General features: G+C 34.2%; 1 protein-coding gene and 2 long non-coding RNA genes across 5 annotated transcripts in view; all 3 read left to right on the top strand.

Moving 5' to 3' along the window:
- LOC132635093 (uncharacterized) overlaps positions 1 to 3,942 on the top strand; it is a 95,864-nt gene extending 91,922 nt beyond the window's left edge. For 2 of the 3 annotated variants that reach the window (XR_009580421.1, XR_009580420.1), the window contains 2 exons: positions 918 to 2,175; positions 3,632 to 3,942. This is a non-coding gene — a long non-coding RNA (uncharacterized LOC132635093). The remainder of the gene's footprint in view (positions 1 to 917; positions 2,176 to 3,631) is intronic. The other variant, XR_009580422.1, reaches the window with a different exon arrangement.
- A 3,154-nt stretch (positions 3,943 to 7,096) lies between these two features.
- On the top strand, positions 7,097 to 7,849 carry LOC132635090 (14 kDa proline-rich protein DC2.15-like). Its single transcript, XM_060351320.1, has one exon. It carries the CDS (start codon positions 7,159 to 7,161, stop codon positions 7,579 to 7,581), a length of 423 nt encoding a protein of 140 aa, XP_060207303.1. The 5' UTR covers positions 7,097 to 7,158; the 3' UTR covers positions 7,582 to 7,849.
- A 12,783-nt stretch (positions 7,850 to 20,632) lies between these two features.
- LOC132638145 (uncharacterized) lies at positions 20,633 to 22,242 on the top strand. The gene is made up of 3 exons (XR_009581613.1): positions 20,633 to 21,106; positions 21,822 to 21,881; positions 21,988 to 22,242. It is a non-coding gene; the product is annotated as an uncharacterized LOC132638145 (long non-coding RNA).
- Positions 22,243 to 22,479: the final 237 nt, after the last annotated feature.

Raw genomic sequence — 22,479 nt, 5'->3', positions numbered from 1 at the left:
TTCACCAATTCATGATCTTTCATGTAATCGCTGAAAGAAGTTAAGCTTCTGCATCTTGACTAAAGCTTTTTATGATGGTAGAATATGATAAGAAATGCTTGCATTATTCGTGAAATTGAGTAATTACTTTATTTTGTATTAATCCAAATTTATGAGCGGAAGTTATCTCTAAAACTAGCTCTTCTCGACAAAGAGATGGAAAAAAGTATTGACTAGCTTTTCTCGATAAGTAGTTTCATTAGCGTAGATTTAGGACCAAGCCAATCTCAATTAAGAAAAAAGTTGTATTAAATAAGGACGGATACTGGTTGACCGCCTTTTTTATGATCTTATCAGAAGTTCCATTTGATATTTTATCTAGCTTTCCATCACAAATTTCCTTTATGCTGAAGTTTGTTGTTCAGCATTTCAACACCATAAGTTTCTGGTAATAGCATTGTTTACTATGTTACATTTTGAGAAATGACAGCATTATGTATACGAAAATGTCCTGAGTTTCCTTGTGATTATCGTTTAAAATACATCATTGACATTCAAGTTAACATCTGTGAGGTATTAGTTAAGATTGTTGTCTATTTATTTAATGCATTTCCTTTCAGTAGAAAAAATGGAAAAACAATTAAACACTGCTGCTCCTTCTATATATATAATTTCAGTAGAGGTGTAGTTAGATTCTGTCAGTTAACCAGATATTCATTCACCTTGCCTCATCATTTTTGCACCAATTCCACTTCTCACACACCTTAATTTGTAACTCATCTTTACTGCACCAAATAAAAAAGACTGCATCATCTACTTTACCAATTTTTGTTCTTTAATAGATTGTAAATGCAATGGATTTTAAAATTTTAATACATGACATTACCGAAGATGGATCTATTTAGTTGGAATATGTGGTTGCACAATTTTGAATGCAGGTGCAGGTTTCTGAAGTTGAAAGTCGCTCAAGCGGGGAAAAGGTTACTCTGCTTTGACTATAACAGATAAATTTTTCATTGATCAAAAATCTAAATGAAGCTTCCCAATTGCTTTCGATTTTTATTTAAAGTCTATCTGGATACTTCTACGCTTTGTTGAACCATCTCAAATTTCTCTTCTTCTCTTTATGCTATTGGAGAAAGATGCAAATTTCTATGAGGACTTTGCTATAATTCGAGAATTTTTCTTGCTACTAAAATTGAGATGAATAAAGAATCAACAACAAAAAGAGTGCAGAAATTACTGGCAGAAATGAGTTTTAAGTTCTAACAAAGTGTAAAATTGTTGTCAGTGTTTCTAACACAGTTGTGGTTGAATAACTTTTATGTATGTTGTTAGCTTTAAATATTTCATATATTCATATGAACTAGGTTCGATTTTCTCTAGGCTGAAATCTGGTAAATTATAATACTCGCATTGTTATAACGTTTGTGATTCTGTTTCCTCGTGCTACCAATGGATCTCTAGAAGGTGGAATAATCGGCGTGTGAAGCTATATTTAGGAGTGTACTATTTCATTGTTTAGAGTTTTGATTTAGTTAGTATTTCTTTTGGAATTGGCTGAATTAGGGAATTGATTCATGAAAGTTAATGTTATCTAATTAATGCTACTGGTACTGCTTTCTTATTTGGAATTGGAGTACTAATTTATGAAATCTATTTCTCATCAATTTTTGAAATACAATTACTCCAACAAAGACTTAATTAAAACACTTTATCCCTTACAAAGGGAATGTAACAACCAGTCTTTTCCCTTATTCTTTTGGAATAAAGTGAATACTAATTGTTACATGTTGGCAGATTTGATCAATTTAATTGAGTTGTGATAGGGATTAACTTTGAGGATGAGGGTAAGAAGGTGAATTTCCCAGTTGATAAAATTGAGGCTTGACTTGGTCACCATAATGAGGTAACTTTTGCCTTCCCTTTGGTGATGATCTAGGATAGTGATACATTTTTTTCCTTTCCTTTCTCTACAGATCTCATTGACATCCAGTCTTAATCCAAGAGAGTAGAGGTCTTAAGAGAAAGGTACAAGCTATAATCCTTAAGATTCAGAATAATGCAAATGAGACCAGGAAAGCAAATCATGATCTTTCTCAGAGTAAGCTACTGTGTGTATGGGAAGTATTTGATAGAAGCTAAAAAGATCTTTCTGCACTTAAGAGAGTTCAATTTGGAAGCATTGCATTTCAGGTGGACTCCGTCCTGTACAAGCTAACTAAGAACAGTTTACCAACAAGAAAATGCTAAATAAATATTGCCTAATGAAAATCTTTGGCTGAAAGGAGATATAATACGCCTTGATTGACATTAGATTAGCTAGAAAAATACATGCCTGGCTTAATTAGTTCTCATTAATGTAGCTCGAGTCATTAGTTTTTTAACCAAATTCATACAAGTGTTAGTTGATGTTCGGAAATATGATGGTGCAAGGCCAAAGGAGATCATTATTCTACTTTATGCTAATTGCGTCAACGACTATAGATGCAACTCTATAATCTAAAATATGGATGAACAACCTTAGTGTCTCAATGTATTTCAACATGCTATTATAGCAGTAGATCATCAATAAATATATGGTAAAAAACTAACAATTATGCTGAAGCTTTCTCATGTCTTAGATTATGGAGAAATATAATTAGAAAATAATTAAATGTTATTAATGCTATTAAAAATATTGCATTGTGGTGGGATGAAGAACAATTTATATATACTTACAAAAAAAAACTATTTAACATATACCTTAATATTCTCAATCATTCTTTGATTCAAAGCATCATACAAAAATTGAGACTCTCAGGATTTAGACACGGAATTAATTCCTTCCACTGTAATCTATTCTCATGAATACCTAAGTTTTTGATGTGATATTATTTTAATTCTGTTCGTGAAGTCATGCGTACAATAGTGTAAAGAAAGGGCTGAACAGAGAGGATTTCACTGAACAATAACACTGGGTACCTTGCAAGAAAAGAACTAGATATACAAGGAAAAAGAAGAGTTGCAGTATTAGGAGGTGAGGAGATCTCTTTGGTCTACCAAGTCATTTGTCGAGTGGATATAGAAGGTGACTGGCAGAACATTTGTATATCATATCTCTTATCACTTTGAAACATAAATAGTTAATTGAGATTTTGGCATTTTTGTGGTACCTTATGGCCTTTTGCTAAATATCATGTGGAGCCAAAAGCACAAAAGATAGGAGCACCATCCATGTATGATGAAGAACCAACAAACATAAAACACTAACTAGGAAATTTCGGGAGGGTACTTTACACCAAAGGCTTTAATCAGTATGTTGTGTGTCCAAATCCTTTCGGGGTACCTGTTCTGGTCAATTGCTTAGCATTTTATTAAAAGGAATTCTTGGCTCAGCTTTCTTATGGTATACTTACTTTTCCTCTAATCTTTTATGTGCCTCCTCAGCTGTAGGGTATTTTGCCATAGGTATTATGATTTGCTAGAGATTTTATTTCAGCAGAGATAGTGATGTTAAACTGGTGTTTATTTTAGCTGGCATTACAATGTGTGGGTTGGTATTTTTCTAATTCAGTAGAGACTTCTAGCATCAAACTTTAACTGAAGTGATACTTCAAATTTGATTGCACTTTCAACATTCTAATTCTAATTCTTGCCTTTCTTTTTTCAGTGGAGACCCAGCTGAGATATGTGTTGCCAACAGCTGTTAAAGTCTAGATTTCACCCAATTGTAGCATAGCTCACGCATAAGTTGGACCACCTACATGAACATTGACAATCTCACTGTTTTTGTCTTTCTAGCATGATATTTTCTTTTCTTTGGATAATGTTATAACACAATTAGAACCACCATGAAATTCCAATATTAGATCTTATATGTACAGCGATGTTGGGGAAAAGCCCGTGCTCAGCACGGGCACAGGCCATCTAGTATATATATATATATATATATATATATAGTAGAATTCGTATCTTTATTGATCGATGTCCGCTTGATTCAAATTCCAATAGTTTACAAGTTTCTAAAAGAAATATTTGATAAAATTGGAACGATATTGAATATATTACCATGATATCGTTGTGCGAAGATAACTATTTGCATTTACAATGTTGAGAAGCATACAAAGGGCAATCTGTCTAATATAATATAAGGTATACGCTGTCCCTTCTTTTTTTCGTTCCAAACCATAAATCTTACAGTTCCTACCCTGCTATTAAACTGCTTCCTCATCAGTTGACGACTGAAAAGATTAGTTTGGTTAGGGAAAAAAAAAATACAACAAAGGGTCTATTATATTCGGAGTGTATATGTTCAAAATGGTCCCTCTCAAATATATTTCGAGCAGTTTTGGTTCTGTAAGTTTGTCAAAAACATGAGCGTTTTTATCTCCATAAATATTACTCCCTCCGTTCCAATTTATGTGGCACTTCGCTTCTCGAGAGTCAATTTGACTAAACTTTGAAGCTAAATTTGATTAAATTAACTCGATATTTTAACATTAAAATTTATATATTTAAAAACTACATGAAAAGTACTATAAATTGCAACCTTCTCATATCAATTTGATGAAAAATACATCTTAAAATGATGGTCAAAGTTCATACAGTTTGAATCTTGAAAAAAGAAAAGTGCCACATAAATTGGGACAAAGGGAGTAACAAACTTTGAACGTTAGATCTAATAGGAACTGTGAAATAAAAAAACAGCTTTAAGCTAAGAGAACTCACATTTGAAGGTGCAATTTTTATCGTTTCTGCTATTTCTTTCAATCTAGCTTTGGAGTTTGGTGCAGCTTATCTGTGATTTCTTTAATCTATGTTTGTTGTCTGATGTGATTTTGGTATTGTGGTTTTGAGATTTGATGCAACTTTCCTGACGTTTCTGGTTAAATCTACTTTTTTTCTTATAGTTCTTATAAAATCTCAAAGTTAAAGTTTGTTAAATATTTGATGGAGACCTAACATGATCACTTTTTTTCAAAACTTAGGGGGTCAAAACTGTTCAAAAATAAATTCAAGAAACTATTTTAAAACTATCCCAAAAGATAAAATCCCATTTTAGTTAATAGTAACATTGAATATTTGGAAGTGCTCCCGTAAATTTAGATAGAGTTTAAGTCCGTGCACGGTTTAGTATATAAAAAATTTATGCATTAATCTTTCCTTCTTCATATAATTATTGAGTATACAGAATTTTACTGACCCGATTAATTTAGATTTGTGAAGTATAAGACCTATTAAAGACTTAAAGCACTCTCTATTAGGAATTTGTTCATTCCGAAGATTTGAACAAAAGATTTTTCTAATTAAGAATGAAGAATCTCATACATTTTACCATACTCCTTGGTGCTATACATTGACCTACAGTAACAAAAAAAGTTCTGCATAATAAGTCTGATATAATAAATTAGAAAATAAGAGAAGTACCAAATACAACTAATTGAATTAATTGTCATTGTATATGACCTAAATTTTACTAACGCTTACGCTTTATTTTTTAATAATTATAAGGTGGAGCCATGCTACATTCCTATTGCGTCCGTGACTCAAAAATGTCCCTAGTTTCCCCACTACAGCTATCAGAAGATGCAACTTGAGCCAGATACTTCTACAATGAAATGACCATGGTTTCAACTAATTAAATCATTACGTTATTTGTCCCGATTTAATCACACAAAAATCCAAAGATTAGCAGCCATCACAGCGACAAAATATTCTGCATGAATTCTGCTAAACCAATTCTCATTTGATGATCTGGATCAAGGGAATTCAATGATTAAGCATGATTTGACCTCATATTTGCCTTTTACGTAAAAGTGACAACCTTACAGAATTTAAGGCAAGGAATTATCAATAACACAACCCAGAAAAAACAAAAGAAAGCTAAGAAATAAGAAAAGAAAAGGTTATATTATTCAATCATGCATCTCTTTAACCTTAATTAATTGTCACCATTCTTCTTCTTTTTTAACCATTTCGTTACCGGCCAAAACTTCTTTTAAAGATAACAACTTTTGGTCCTTATTGTACAAGACATGGACCAAGAAGAAATGAACTTTATCTTACTTATGGCAAAGGCTAAAAGCAGTATAAATAAACAAAGCTAACTACAAATTAAAGAAAAACTATATTTCCAATAAAAAAAATACACAAGTACAAAAAAGAGGAATTAGCAATGAATATATAACTTCCGTCGCTAAACAATAAAGTCGTTCCTATTCTATCTAATGACAGAGTAGCGACAGGTTAACAGAACAATGTTAGATACAGGTTATTTAACGACAAATTAACTATGAAGATTGTTGCTAAATTCTTGTTTTTTTCCAGTAATGTTCACTCTAAAATATTGAGGAACAGAAAAGAAATAAAAAGCTAATTAACTCCAAATGTTCATATATTTAAGATAGTAGGGTATCTTAATTTAAACCAAGAAATACTATATTTTCTGTTAACGCAGAAGTTTGAAATAGTATTGTTAATTCTTTCTTTTTTTCTTTTCTTTTTTTCGGAATCCTCAAGTGTATGGGAGTACTTATTTTGTTGCTGGTAACGAATTCTTTTTTTAAACGATGTAGTTTTATATTTGGATATTAGTCTATATACTACGTATGAGTCATAATTTTTTTTTTTTGGTAAATATGATTAATAAATTAATGTTTCATTAACGGTATAAGAAATATGACTTACCTACTCAATTTATTGCTAATATATCGTTAAATAGCTCATAATTAATTAATAGGATTTAAATAATTCATTGCTAATCCGTCTTTAGATAAAATTAGCAACCAATTTTTATTGTTGAGCGACAGAGAATTCTTGTTTTCTAATAGTGTAAGTGGTAGCTCATTGGTAGATCTAGTATTTACATTTTCGTCTTAAATATGCATATTTTTTTCCCAATATAATTTACTTTTCTCGTCTTTTATCCATAGGTGTAGACTCTCGCGAAGAACATGGTAATTATTTGCAACGTCTCATATCTAATAATGTTTTCAAGAGATTTGAGTAATCTTTGCTTGTGATGCCAGCTAAAACGTAACCTTGGGGACACATGGTTTCAACTATTTAATTTATATATTTATGATTTCTCTCGACTATGATGCTCAATTTTGCATCCTATAAATACCCCCCTCCTATAATCTTTTCAATATCAACCAAAGCCAAAAAATCTACTTTAAAACAACTATAGTTAGAAATATGGCTTCTAAGAAAACTACTTCCCTTGCTCTTTTTATTCTTGTGAACCTTCTTTTTTTCTCTCTTGTGAGTGCATGTGGCACTTGTCCTAGTCCTAAACCGAAGCCGAAGCCGAAGCCAAAGCCAAAGCCAACCCCGAGCCCGAGCCCGAGTTCCAAAGGCAAGTGCCCTATAGACGCTCTAAAATTAGGTGTTTGTGCTAATGTTCTTGGAAATTTACTTGGACTTGTAATTGGAAATCCTCCAAAGAAACCTTGTTGCTCTCTCATTAATGGACTTGTTGATCTTGAGGCTGCACTTTGTCTATGCACTGCCATTAAATTAAATGTTCTTGGGATTAACCTTAATATCCCTCTTTCTCTAAGCCTTCTTCTTAATGTATGTGGCAAAAAGGTTCCATCTGACTTCCAGTGTCCTAATTGAAACAACTACTACATATTTTGATTTTATTTTTCTTATGTATTGGTATCAACGTTTAGCTATGGATTTCTCATGTAGGGAGAAATTCTAGTGTGTACGTGGTAACTTCTCGTTCCCGTTGTAGTTTGAAATAAGTTCCTCTTTGTACATCATAATGTACTCTTAGTTTTAAACTTATTGTACTTCACAGTATATAGAAGTCTATTTGTTGTAAGGTTTTTTATTTTGTTTTCTCCTTATGTCAATAAAAAATGTGTATTATCGTTTGTTATATGTGTACGAATGTTCCTTTCATATTTCTAATTGGAGTTAACAATACCATTGTCACCTCTATTAAATGAACGAGTGAGATATTTGACAATCACAAATATTAAGTGCTTATGTACTTTAATACAAGCAGATCAAAGAGGTAGTGATTAAATAATTGAAAACTGAAATATACATTTAAAAAGGGAACATATCCACCTCCAACGAGTACATTAATAAGCAAAGCTAGCTAGGAGAGATCAGGGACGAATTTACATCATTAGTTACAGGTTTAGTAAAAATTAATATAATAGTTTTGATCAGATCTTTGGATTTGTATTAAAAATTTCACTTAATAACATATAAATAATTTATCTCGAACCCATTAAGTTAACCTACCCATAATCTAGAATTCATAAACTCAAAATTCTAATTCGAAGTCTATAGGAAATTATTATACGTCCTAGCAAGAGATGTCATGACTACAACCTAGTTTTCAACAAAACAACATTATATTTTCCCGTACAGTACGTAAAACTGAACTCTTAAAATGTGTGATGCTTTCAAAGCATGATTAGATAATAATAATAATAATAATAATAATAATAATAATAATAATAATAATAATAATAATAATAGTTTTAGGCTTGCAAATATGTTCCTTGTATTGGAATATGAGTGTGTAGTCGACTGAGTGATTAGCAATGTAACAGTGTGGTTAGTTGGTTAATGACAACTGGTTAGTGTTAGTGGTCGATAGTTATCGTGGGGTCCACTTATGTATTTAGCTAAACTAGATATTTTCTTTTCTTCTAGGTCGGTTTAAGGGTGTCAAGTGGGCCGGGCCAGCCCGAACCCGGCCCGGTAAACCCGGCCCGGCCCAAGCCCACTAATAGGTGTAAGGAGCTGGGCTAGGTGGGTTTTATTAGGGGGCTGGGCCGGACAAGGTGGACAGCCCACCAGCCCGGCCCACCATAAGCCCGGGTGATGGCCCATCGGGGCACCGGCCCGGCCCAGCCCGACCCACTTCAAATTAAAAAAAAAAGATAAGTATTACATTTATTACTAATAATAAGTATTCTAAAAACATTGTATCCCAATAAAATAGTTGTAGCTATAATTGTGGGATTCTTAAAATTTTGGAAGCAAATATATGAAATATTTATTAATTATTCAAACCATAGTTAGAATCTTACTTTAGTTAATTAAAACTTAACCATTAATTTTAACTCATGTAATGTGTCTCTTATTCAAGTAAGAACTTGAGAAAAATGGAGACAATAAAAATGAAGAGGAATCGAATTCGTTAATATTTAATTGCTACTGAATGAAAAATAATTTACCTCTGAAATTGCTGATGCGTGAAATAAATCAAATACCCCTTTTAAGTTACTATCTTGCTGTTGGCTTACACAAGTTCAAAAATATTTCAATAGGTTATACAGTATACTATATAATAATATAAACTATTAGTTATATATATAATAATATATTAATATAATATTATTAGTTTCAAATATTTTATATATAATAATAATTAAATATTTTTTAGCATATTGAAATGTCTCCACCGATGATGGAGACGTGACAATCTGCACATGACATTAGGACTTAGGATCAGATGAGATAATTAAATTAAGAACTTTGGTTTAGTATCAAAACTCATGTGCATTGTTCCCATTTAGATGAGTAGGAAATTTAGAGAAAGAGGAGAGTAGGGAATTGTGAGATAATATGGAGAAGAATGAATGGTATTTATAGTTTGAAAATAGGGCCAAAGTATAATTTAAGGAACTTGAAGGTTAAAATAAAGTTGACAACAACTAGATTTTAAAGTATTAAACTTAATAAATTTTAGCATTAGAATTTTTAAAAAAAATAATTAAAATCCGGCTCGGCCCACTAACTAAAACCCGGCCCGGCCCACTAACTAAAACTTGGCCCGACCCACTAACTAAAACCCAGCCCGGCCCACTAACGGGCCCGGTTAGCCCGACGTGTAGCCCCTATCCGAGGTGGGCTGGGCCGGACACCCTTTCCCTCTCCAAGCCCGGCCCACTTAACTTACGGCCCGGCCCGGCCCCGACCCGGCCCCTTGTGGCCCACATTTAAATGGCCCGGCCCACTTGACACCCCTAGGTCGGTTAAGCCATGTATATATATACTACCTCTATGAATGAAAAGATCAGGCTTTCCATTCCAAATTACATTCTCTTCTAACTATCTTCATTTCCTCTCATCCCGATTATACAGACAGGGTGTAATCGATATTCTAATATGGTAGCAGACCAGTTATCGATCAAGCTAGCTCATTTTGAAGTTTAGTTTTTCAAGTTTCTGGTAACTATATGTCAAGCCCCGAACCATTGCCTGGGCTAAACACGGCACTCGGTGCCTTACTGCATGTGACCGAGCGAACCACATGGCTTGTTGAATCATCATGAGGCATAACATGAGCGGAATATAACGTGAATGCATGATAAGCCTTTATGAAACGTAGCAAATCATAATACTTAATAAAAATACTTGTTTAAACATGAGTGCGGAAATAACATGAATGAGCCAAAATGGCTATACGACTCCGAATGTCTGACATAACATAACTGACTTGTCTAGTCTATGAAACCTCTATCATGAGTATGACTGGAAAACATACTTACTGGGACAAGGCCCCAGCATACCTTAGATGCATAACTAATCATAAAACAAAAGTTGACTAAACCCCGAATGAGATGGGGCTCACCAATAAGCTGATACGAATGCTGTCCTACTGAGCAGATGTGTCGTCCTGAATATCAGTACCTGCTTCGTGAAATGCAAGCCCCCGAGCAATAAAAGGGGACGTCAGCACATTAAATGTACTGGTATGTAAAGCAACTGAAAGAAATAACATGGGACATGGAATAACATGATAAGAACTGAAACCTGGTCATGAACATGAATACATATATATATATAAAACATGGTAAAAATATCATAAGTAGGGAGAGCAATAACTTATAACCGATCCATGGTCTGGTGCTTGCATCCCGCCAGCAGAACACTCAGTCCTTGCCAGGGAACATGAGATTTAATAAAATATGAAAGGATCCAGTCATTATGAGAGATCGTCCGGGACATGGGTGGAGCGATCCTCATCCTACGGTGGCTACGTAGTTTCAGGCTATCTGAAGCCCTCCTTGGTAATTAAAGCAACTCCCAAAAACATGAACATGATATAATTGGCTAAGAAGCCCATGATTTTCGTGAATTAACTTGTACTTGACTTGTAATCATGATTTCACGAAATAGCTTGTAAACATGGTTTCATGAAATAACTCGTAAACATGGTTTCATGAAATAACTTGTATTTAGCATGTATGTATCTTGTATCATAGCATGAAAATAATTATATAATATAGTTGCATGAAAACTTGTAGACATGTAGGATATTCATGAAATAATCATTCTTAGTAAAAAACATGCATGCAAGAACCCATGGAATACAAAATATGGGTTTTCATGGATTACGGACAGATTCTCAATAATCATAATGAGTATCAAGAACACAATGATAGAATAATATCAATTCAACCATAATATAGTCATAGACATGGACCTAGGGTTATCATGAGCATAGTCATATTTTGAAATATGGACTGCACTGCGTCTCTTCAGTAAAATGGCCATAACTCTTTGCAAAGATGTCTGTTTGACCCCCATAATATACCGTTGGAAAGGTATTTCAATTTTCTACAACTTTCATCAAGGAAGTTTTCCCAAATTCCAAATATGTTTTGAAATACGGTCCGTATTTAACCATTTGACATCTAAATGTCAAATTCCAGAATGCTCAGAAATCCTTGGTACTAGTTTACGACTTGAATTACGGGCCGTATACTGAAATACGGTCACTGTTCATGGGCGTAAACTACCATCTTACAACTGAAGAGGAAATTTCAAATTCCCACATTCTTTATCTGATTTTCTAAGTCAAGGATCATGGTCAAAGCTTAGGTTAAAGGTACGGGGTGTTACACTATAATTGAAATTGTAAAAAATTCGAACAATTCCTAGGTTATGAATCTTAGAATCTCAAATTCCTTGTAATTGTAATCGAAATCAAAGTAATTCGAACAATTTCTAGGTTACGAAGCTCAAAAATAGCAACAATGGCAAAAATTAATCACAATCATGTCCTTTATCTTCAACCTTCTGATACATCTAGATCTACACTGATTTTGATTCTGTTAACTGGACTTGAAACTATGGACTATGGGGCAGTTCAATGAGACTTGCTCTTCGTGGAAAGTAGAATTCTGATTTTTTAAGTTCTCATTAGACTCGCTCCTAGTCTTGAAAATGTACGGGCAGGGGTAAAATGATCAAAACGCATATAACGACCCGCTAGGTTGTTACCAGTTGAAAGAGAGAAGCATGGTATCAGACAGAGTGGCGAGGTCGAACTAGAGAGGAATATGGCTATTTGTGCAAAGTGGCTATTCATTAAATGCAAGTCATCATCTTCGAAGAAGATTCAAGGAAGACCCTTATTTCATTAAGGTTATTTTTGTAATAAACCTTAGTCTTTTAGTCTTAGCCTAGTTTGGTATAAATACCATCTCTATTTTTGTGTCAATCTATCTATATTTTTACTTTTCTTCTTAATTTCTTGTTTCTGCTTATCCGTTCTTGTATCACTTATGGTCAAAGTACATTTCAAAACCAATGTCCATACTTTTAGGTCTGACAATGCTTATGAATTGGGGAGTAGTTCTGAAATCCAACAATACTTCTTTGATAATGGAATCCTTCATCAGAATGCTATTCCTCATATCCCCCCCCCCCCCTCCCCCCTCCAAAACAAAATAGGGCGATAGAAAGAAAACACAAGCATTTATTGGAAGTATGTAGGGCTCTTCTATTCCAGTCTAAACTTCCTTTGAAATACTGGGGTGAGTGTGTCTTACAGCAACTTATCTTATCAATAGATTTCCTTCTATTGTCCTACACAATCTTACTCCTTTTGAAGTCCTACGTGGTCATCCCCCCGTCTATGAACACTTAAAATCTTTTGGTTGCTTTTGCTATGTTGATACACCTAAACCTGGTAGGGATAAATTCCAACCTAGATCAATTCCTTGTGTACTCCTTGGGTATCCTTATGGTAGAAGAGTTACAAGTTACTCAATTCACTACACATTCTATCATTTTTTTTTCAGGGGATGTGGTATTTTATGAGCATATTTTCCCTTATCAAATATCACCTTCTTCTCCCTTTCCTGCACCTGATCTTTCTTTTGTTGACACTGCACCAACTAATCATGTTCATCATGTCCTTGTCCCTCCATCTACATTTATTCCGCATATTCCGCCTGATCCTCCTATTCCACCTGTTCCTACTATTCCAGCTACTCCACCTGTACCTTCTACTATTCAACCTCCACCTCCTGGAAGAAGTTCCAGATCTTTCTATTTTCCTTCTTATCTTCTTTCTGATTACATCTGTAATTCTACTTTTCCTCTACCTTCCTCTATCACTGTAAACTCCAAGGTTTCCACTTCTCACCTTCACTTACATGAACCTCAGTTTTACCAACAGGTTGTCTCTCCTCCTGCTTGGCAAGAGGCCATGCTAAAGGAATTTCGAGCTCTTAAGGCAAACCATACTTGGGACATTGTTCCCCTTCCTTCTCACAAGAAAGCCATCCCTTGCAAGTGGATATATAAGATCAAGCAAATGTCTGATGGCACTGTTGAGAGGTATAAAGTTAGACTTGTTATCAGAGGTGATACCCAAAAGAAAGGCATAGATTACACTGAAACATTTTGTCCAGTTGTAAAGTTGACTACTGCCAAGTGTCTCTTGTCATTGGCATTTAAGAGAAACTGGACTGTTTTTCAACTTGATGTTAGCAATGCCTTCCTCCATGGTGATCTCCATGAAGATGTTTACATGAGAATACCTCCTGGTCTTCAGGTTTCTTTTTTTTTTTCATCCACTCCTTTGGTTTGCAAGCTCAAAAAGTTACTATATGGCCTCAAACAGGCTTCTAGTGGTTTTCCAAACTATCTAAAGCCTTGTTATCCATAGGTTACATACCTAGCAAAAATGATTATTGCCTCTTCACAAAGTCTTCAGGGGATTCTTTAGTTGTGCTTGTGGTCTATGTTGATGATCTATTACTGGCTGGATCTGATATTGCTGAAATGACCAGTTTCAAAGCATTCTTAGATGCTCAGTTTAGGATCAATGATCTGGGTCTTGTCCATTATTTTTTGGGTTTGGAAATTGTTCCTCATTCAGGTGGTTATCTTATGAATCAACACAAGCTCACATCTGATCTATTGGAAGAGTTTCATTGTTCTCATTTCACTCATGTTTCATCTCCCTTGGACTCATCTCTCAAGTTGACTTCAGATGTTGGTGACCCTATTCCTGATCCTAGTTCTTATAGGAGACTGATTAGCAAGCTTAATTTTTTACAACACACTAGGCCTAATATCTCTTTCTCTGTACAACACCTTAGTCAATGTTTGCATTGTCCACGAGTACCACACATGCTTGCTGCTCTCCATGTTCTGAGGTACCTCATGTCTGCTCCTGATTTGGGTATTGTATTGAACTCTTCTTCTAATTGTTCTCTTGTGGCATTCTCTAATTCTGACTGGGCTTCTTGCCCCATTTCAAGATTTATTACTGGGTTTTATATAACTCTTGGTGGTTGTCTTTTGTCTTGGAAGTGCAATAAACAACCTACCATTGCACTGTCATCTGTTGAGGCTGAGTATAGGGCCTTGTGCAAGGTGGTAGCTGAGATTGTTTGGTTGATTAGGCTGCTTGGTGATCTTGGTCTCTCCATTACATAATTTGTTCCTATTCATTGTGATAGCCAGGCTGCTCTTCGGATTGCTAAGAATCTAGTATTCCATGAGCGAACAAAGCACATCGAGATTGACTGCCACTATGTTCATGATTGTTTGCACTCATCTCTTATCTCCCTTCATTATGTTCGCAATTCTGATAAGCTGGCTGATATTATGACAAAGGCTTTGCCAGGACCTCTACATCACCATTTGCTGGCAAGCTGGCAGTGTCCACACCCTCCAGCTTGAGGGGGATGTTGGAGTGAGCCCAATTCAGTCAAGGTCCAAGCAATGATAGGCCCAATTGTAAATAAGTATAGTTGGCTGATGGCCCAATTGTAATTAGTGAATGTAATTTTTGCTATTTGGTCCTTACATGCTTTCATTTTGTATGATGTATATAGCTGGAGAATATTCTAGAGAAAGGAACAATAACACAAATTCTCATTTTTCAGATGAAAATCTCTCCTCTCTTTCGTCTCTCTCACATGAAACCTAGGGTTTCTATCCAATTTCACATATATTTTCGATATCTGTGTTTCAACACAAGTTATGCATCCGCTAAATTTTTAAATGCTCGTGTGTTATGTCCATTCAAGAAGTCGTTTAATTATTTTGCGGAATGGAGAGAGTGGACTTAAGGCTTAAGAGAGCGATTTGTCTCTGATATTTACATAAATAGGGCCAAGGTGCTTTGTTAGAACTATTATTAGCCACAGGTATGTATAGACAGCCCATGATTCATATATATTCTCATAATAAAAATGAGAGGACATTTCACGTCAATTCATATATACTCCTACGGACACAAATTAAAGGTGGATATAATATAGACATATTGATCTTGACATCCAACATTCCAAAATTTCAATGACGTTCATTTTAATCATATGTTGGTCTACTTTCTTTTTACGCAGTTCCCCAATTTGGCCACTTGGAGACTAAAATTACGTACTGTACATACGATAATCATATTTAGTTTACATATTGGGGTTTGTTTGGAAAAGTGATATCAACTTTTGCAACTTTGTTTGTTTGCAATTTTTCAACCAAAAAAAAAGGGGGGGAGGGGGCAACTTTCTATTCAAATTTTGAAGCAAAAAAAGTTTCAACTTCTTTGTAAATGAACAACTACAAAAAAAGATTCAAACAATTGTTCTCTAATAGAACAATATCATGTATAAGTACTTCACTAAGAAAGAATTTAAATGTGCAGCTTAGTAAGAACTTTAGTTCGTTATATCAAAAGACTTCGTAGACGATTAATATATATATATATATATATATATATATATATATATATACACTAGTTTTCGACATGCTTATTAGCTCAAACTTCTTAAAACATTAGAAATGGTAATTGAATAAGTGTGCGATGAATTGCAATAAAATGGAAAGTGAAGAATGCATGCTCAAATTAACAAATAATGAACTTATACAATCAGTATTCATTATCGTTGCAAAACACTATCTTACTGGAAGTTACCATCAAGTAAAGTTGAAATGATGCCCTTCATTTTCAAGAGAGAGAAAAGTTTCGTAGCATTGTTTTCTATTACTTATGTAACTAATACTATAATCTGTAATTGTACACAGTCAACAATTTATATAACCTTTTCTTATGCAGTTTTTTTTAAGATAGCAAATATTAACATCTCTGATATTTCAACCAACACATAGTTTAAATCTGAATATGAGCAACGTCACTTATGGTTTCAAATACTTGGCATCTTAAAGTTTTTGCCTTGTCTTTAAGAAATTGTAACCTTCGTCTTACTCCAGCCTCATACATATCAAGAAATTATCGTCGAATGAAAGTAATATTTTGTAGAAGTTGTATGGAAATTCGATTAACATATGTCTTTATTAGGATTGCTAGTAGAGCATTGTCATCAATTTCATGGTGGACACCTTCACAAAAACTATATTAGTTATTTGTTATAGAGATACTTATTAATTATTGACATAAGAAAATTAATTTGATATATATAAATCATAATTGCATGTATAGGTACCATTTATTTGATTCGAACTTATGAGTCCTTCTATCTGTGAATTTGACCAAAAATATTAGTTGAATCATATATATAATAAATATAACACGACAATAAATCAATATCGACATGTTTTGTGTGAGCATGCAACACCGGATTAGACAAAATAAATTCAAATTTTAAATCAAGCCTTCTAGAATACAAGTGCATCTAATATGTATCACCATCTCGACTTCTTCTCCGCACAGTCCATCCACCATTTTTAATTCCAATTTTCTGACTCACTCTCTGTCATAAAATATAGTCTTGAAAGGTGTAGTACAAAATTCTAAAAGGTTTGAAGAGAGAAAGTGAAAAGATTTGTAGAAAAGTAACGAATCTTAAACTTTTACAGAAGGTGGTGAGGGGAAGAAAATTAAGGAGATAATGATTTGACATAAGACAAAAAGATACACAGATACTAATTGAGCAACTTGAAGTGCTCTGTGCAATTTATACAATTTGAAAAAGAATATCAAATGTTATCTAACGTACGGAAGCTAAAAGAGGCAAAAAATGAGAAAGAAATAGGAAGCTGATAATTTGTGCAGTTAAGAGCGTTAATGCCCATAATAAAATCATAATTACCCCTCGACTCAGAGTTAATTAATTAAATTCTAATAAACAGACTTTAATTTGAAAGAATAAACTTGTTCACATTATATTTAATTTAGTTCATGAACTAGTAGAATTAATGTATTAGGAGATACATGAATTGGTGGAAAATTCTAGATTAGTCTAGTGAGTTCTTATTCATGTACTTGGACACTACAACAGAATGTAACTATAGCTACGAAATACGTTGTAGCTAAATATGAAATTTTCCATGGCTAAACACTTTAGCCACAATTTTTTTTCCCGTAGCATTCGTAGCAAAATGTAGCGTAGCTAAAAGTTAGCTACAAACTTTACATGCTCCGTGGCTAAGGCCTAATACTTATTGCCACAAAAGTCTTGTGCTGTAGCTATAATGATAAAACATTTTTGCCATGAAAAATATATTTGTATCAAATAATTCTATTCTTCTACCACGACCAATCAAATCTGTGGCTATCTTTTAACACAGCCACAAGGTTCTTAATGTCGTAGCAAAAAAAAAAAAATTATTTGCCATGCAAATTCAGATTTTGTGGCTAAACTTATAATTTACTCTCGTGGCAATAGTACCTGCGTTTAGCTATGAATTCAAAAATTCATAGCAATACATTGAAGTGTTTGCCACGAGCACTTTTATGTTGTAGCTAAGAAGCCATATTTTTAGATAGAAATCCACATATCTCATAGCTACAAATTGGAGAATTTGCCACAAGAATTTATATATCGTAGCTAGGAATTCATATTTTTAGCATGAAATATAGCAAAAGATTTTCAATTGTTTTAATAAACGCTATACATTAGTAAGAAAACATAATTGAAGGTTCAACAATATCATTAATTAAAATAGAAAAATGTTGTTCTATTTCTACTCAAGCATATCCGTACGCTTTTACAAGAGAAATTATAGTTTCATCATGTCCCCGCAAATCCACAATATAATAACTCTCTACAACATGGATAAAAAAAAATTGAAGAGAAAATTTAGTTATGTGAGACTGGATAGTGATCGTAGTCATCAGTGGACGTTGAAGAGAAGTGAAACCCGAGAAGTGCTCCGATGCTTTTCCAGTACCAAGTCTCTGGTGAATAACCTACACGAAGGCGTTAGTAGATTGTGTCAAATGCATGGAAGGCAATGTTTCTTGTGAACGTCCAAGAGAAAGTGAGCAGTAAATAATATCTTATGATACTCCATCAATCATCTCACCAAGAAACATCATTGAAACCTCCTAATTCAACAGGACTGCCACCTTCTGTTTGCACAAAATATGAATGGATCATACATCTAATATGTATCTACACAAATGAAATTCACACCATAAGAGTTCTATACGTTAACTAGTTGGGACTTTTTAGTCGTGTTTAAACTGCACAACAGTCTCTTTGCGTAAGAGTATGCCAGATATAACTTGCTTCTTTAACATCTTAAGATTTTTAATTTGATGTATGCACTAAATGAGCACAAACCATTCAAAAAATAAGCTTCGAAGCACATGGAGGATGTGAAGTGTGAAATTATTAATAGTAATACATGTATGCTAGGCTAGATACATGGACGAATTCACCTATAAGTAGTCATGTAATCTAGCCATTTGAACCAAGCCAAGTTGAATAAAAATCATCTCTTCTAGTGAGTTTGAGTATTATTTTTATTGTCTTGCTCTCCCAAAATTCCAACACCGCAAGTTCAAGAAGTTGGGGAATCAATTCAATCAGTGTATCTCGAAAGTCTAGAAGTCTTTGAGACTTGTATGACGCAACGAAAGAAGTAACAGAAAATTTAAGTGATTTAACTCACTTTTGTTTATTGCTAGACAGCGAGCCTGTAAGTTATGAAGATGCTGTCGGTAATCCAAAATGGAGAGATGCGATGGATGAATAAATCAGGGCAATCAAGAAGAATGACACTTGGGAGTTGGCAAAACTTCCAAAAGGAAAAAGCACCATTGGAGTCAAATGGGTTTACAAGCTAAAGAAAAATTCCAAAGGAGAAGTAGAGAGGTACAAAGCAAGATTGGTAGCAAAGGGGTACAAGCAAAAGTCCGGTATTGATTATGATGAGGTGTTTGCACCAGTTGCTCGTTTGGAGACAATCCGCTTGATTATTTCTTTGGCAGCTCAGAATCAGTGGAAAATCCATCAAATGGATGTGAAGTCGGCTTTCTTGAATGGGATTTTGGAGGAAGAAGTATACATTGATCAACCTTTGGGCTATAAGGTTGAAGGAGATGAAGATAAAGTGTTGAAATTGAAGAAGGCTCTTTATGGCTTGAAACAAGCTCCACAGGCTTGGAATTGTAGAATTGACAAATACTTCCAAGCAAATGGTTTTTTAAAGTGTCCACATGAGCATGCACTTTATGTAAAAATTAATGAAGATGGTGACACATTACTTGTTTTTTGTATATGGATGATTTGATCTTGACAGGAAATAATCCAAAGATGTTTAAAGAATTCAAGAAATCAATGACAAGAGAATTTGAGATGACGAACATTGGCCTAATGTCATACTATCTTGGCATTAAACTGGAGCAGAAGAATGATGGCATCATTATTTCTCAAGGAGAATATGCAAAGGAGATTCTCAAAAAATTTGAGATGGAGAATTGCAAGCCTGTTAGCACCCCCGTGGATTGTGGAGTTAAACTGTTCAAGCGTGAAATGGAGAAAATATCAATCCCACATATTTCAAGAGTCTTGCTGGAAGCTTAAGGTATTTAACTTGTACGAGACCCGATATCCTTTTTGGTGTTGGACTTGTCAGTCGCTTTATGGAAACTCCAAAAACTTCTCATTTAAAAGCAGCCAAAAGAATACTCCGGTACATCAAAGGTACACTTGATTATGGAATTTTTTATTCATCTTCCAAGGACTTCAAGCTTGTTGGCTATTGTGATAGTGATTGGGCTGGTGATGTTGATGACCGGAAAAGTACTACCGGGTTTGTTTTCCTTTTTGAAAATTCTGCATTTACATGGAATTCCAAGAAGCAACTAATTGTGACTTTGTCAACATGTGAAGCAGAGTATGTAGCAGCTTCTTCTTGTGTTTGTCATGCAATTTGGCTAAGGAGCTTGTTGAAAGAACTTCACCAACCACAAGAAGATGCAACTAAGATTTGTATTGATAACAAATCGGCCATTGCGTTGACCAAGAACCCGGTATTTCGTGAAAGGAGCAAACATATTGATACTAAGTATCATTTCATTAGAGATTGCATATCGAAGAAGGAGGTAGAGCTTGAGTTTGTGAAATCTCAAGACCAAGTTGCGGACATTTTCACCAAGCCGTTGAAGATTGATATTTTTCAGAAGCTGTGGTTGGCTCTTGGAGTAGTGAATCAAGTTTAAGGGGGGATGTTGAAAGAATAAACTTGTTCACATTATTTAATTTGTTCACATTATATTTAATTTAGTTCATGAACTAGTAGAATTAATGTATTAGGAGATACATGAATTGGTGGAAAATTCTAGATTAGTCTAGTAAGTTCTTATTCATGTAATTGGAGGATGTAAAGTGTGAAATTATTAATAGCGATACGTGTATGCTAGACTAGATACATGGACGAATTGGGATACTCTTTAATCTTTTCAGAAGTAGCAGAAAAGTGAACAAAGTGAAAAAGAAAAAGAAAAAGAAAAAAAAAAGACTACAACCCGAATTCCCAATTTCCTCAAGACCCAAAAGTTGAAAATCCCAAACCCTTCCCCCCAAAAGCTATCCACGAAAATTTCCCCCCTCCTTGGCAACTTTAACCAGCCAGCCCTAAGGTGTCCCTCCTCTCTCGGCAAACATGAATCTTCAAGGTATGGCCCCATAATTTTTCAAAGTCTTCTCTTTATATTTTTTTTATTGTTCAAAATACCAGGTTTCTGTGGGTTCTTGACGAAAATAGTTCTTTCCAATTTCATTATTTTCAGTGCGGTGGTGTCTATTCTGAATATAGATTTTGGAGAATCACCATTCTCTCAGCCTAACTCGTTTGTTTGGATTTGGATATCTCTTAAATTCATGGCACTTTTCACTATATGAATCTCTCAGATTAGTATGAACGAACAATTTAGGTATTGTTTTGGAATATTTTAAGTCCTATAATTTCTTTTTCGTTTTGTTTAAATTATTTTGCTGTATACAATGGGAATTAGCGGTTGAATCTTGATTTCTGTAGTACTAAGCCCGTACAAGCTTTTTGTCCCTTCAATTTTTTGTATATTGTTTCGTCTTTACTAAGAGCATTGTCTCTCTGTTAGATGGCTTACATGTTGATTCTGGAAGAGTGTTTTGTTTGTTTCCACATGGAACTACTTGAGATACGATGATTCTTTGCAAACATTGATAATCATAATATGGTTTGTTGCTTTAGAAACTAGTCTCGACGACCTTTAATTGGATACATAATTCACCACGTAACTGGTCATACACGGGTAGATAAGCTTGTTTGAAGCTGAACCCTATGCGAGTACAATGAGATTCCCCTGGTCATTGCATTTAATATTCATGTTATCTTCTTGTGAATGGCAGGGACCTCGTTGAGTTAGATAAACTTCAAGATTCTTTGTTATAGCTGCATAATTGCTTAAGGTATTCCTGCTTATCTATTTCTATCCAGAAACTCTAATAAAGATTCTCTATTAAAGTAGGTACTGCTTACAGTTGTAGTAGCTAATATTTTTGTGAATACTTGCAGAGAGCAGATGAGTTGGTGAGACATAGTAACCTTCATCATCAGTGGATATAGGGTGAGTATCTACATTCATTTAAAATGCAACTAACCAAGAAAAATCTCATCTTTCTTTGCATTCCAGCAATGCTACTTCCCTTTCTATATGCTTTATGAAACAATTCTGATGTTGAATTGGCATAGTTTGTGTTCTTTTTTTCGAACCTTGTTATTTGAGAATATAAATTTTTGGCAATTACGAACTTAAGGATTTACACGATTTCTGACCTAGAAACTCCAGTTATCAAATAATGAGAAGAATGCAACTTACGAGGTTGGTAGTATTTGTTAGGTGTGGAATTGGCCAAACAAGTCAATTCTTTTGTTCACATAGTCGTGATGTAAGCGTTTACCTCATAATAGTTGTGATGTAAGCGCTTACCTCATCATAGGAAATTCATTCCTATAAATAGGTAGCTTATGGTTCATTTGTAAGATATCATTAAGATCATTTGCTAT

Source organism: Lycium barbarum, chromosome 4 (genome assembly GCF_019175385.1).
Source record: "Lycium barbarum isolate Lr01 chromosome 4, ASM1917538v2, whole genome shotgun sequence".
Taxonomy (NCBI): domain Eukaryota; kingdom Viridiplantae; phylum Streptophyta; class Magnoliopsida; order Solanales; family Solanaceae; genus Lycium; species Lycium barbarum.
Note: the sequence above shows the minus strand (reverse complement) of the source record. Positions and strands in the feature narration are given on the sequence as shown.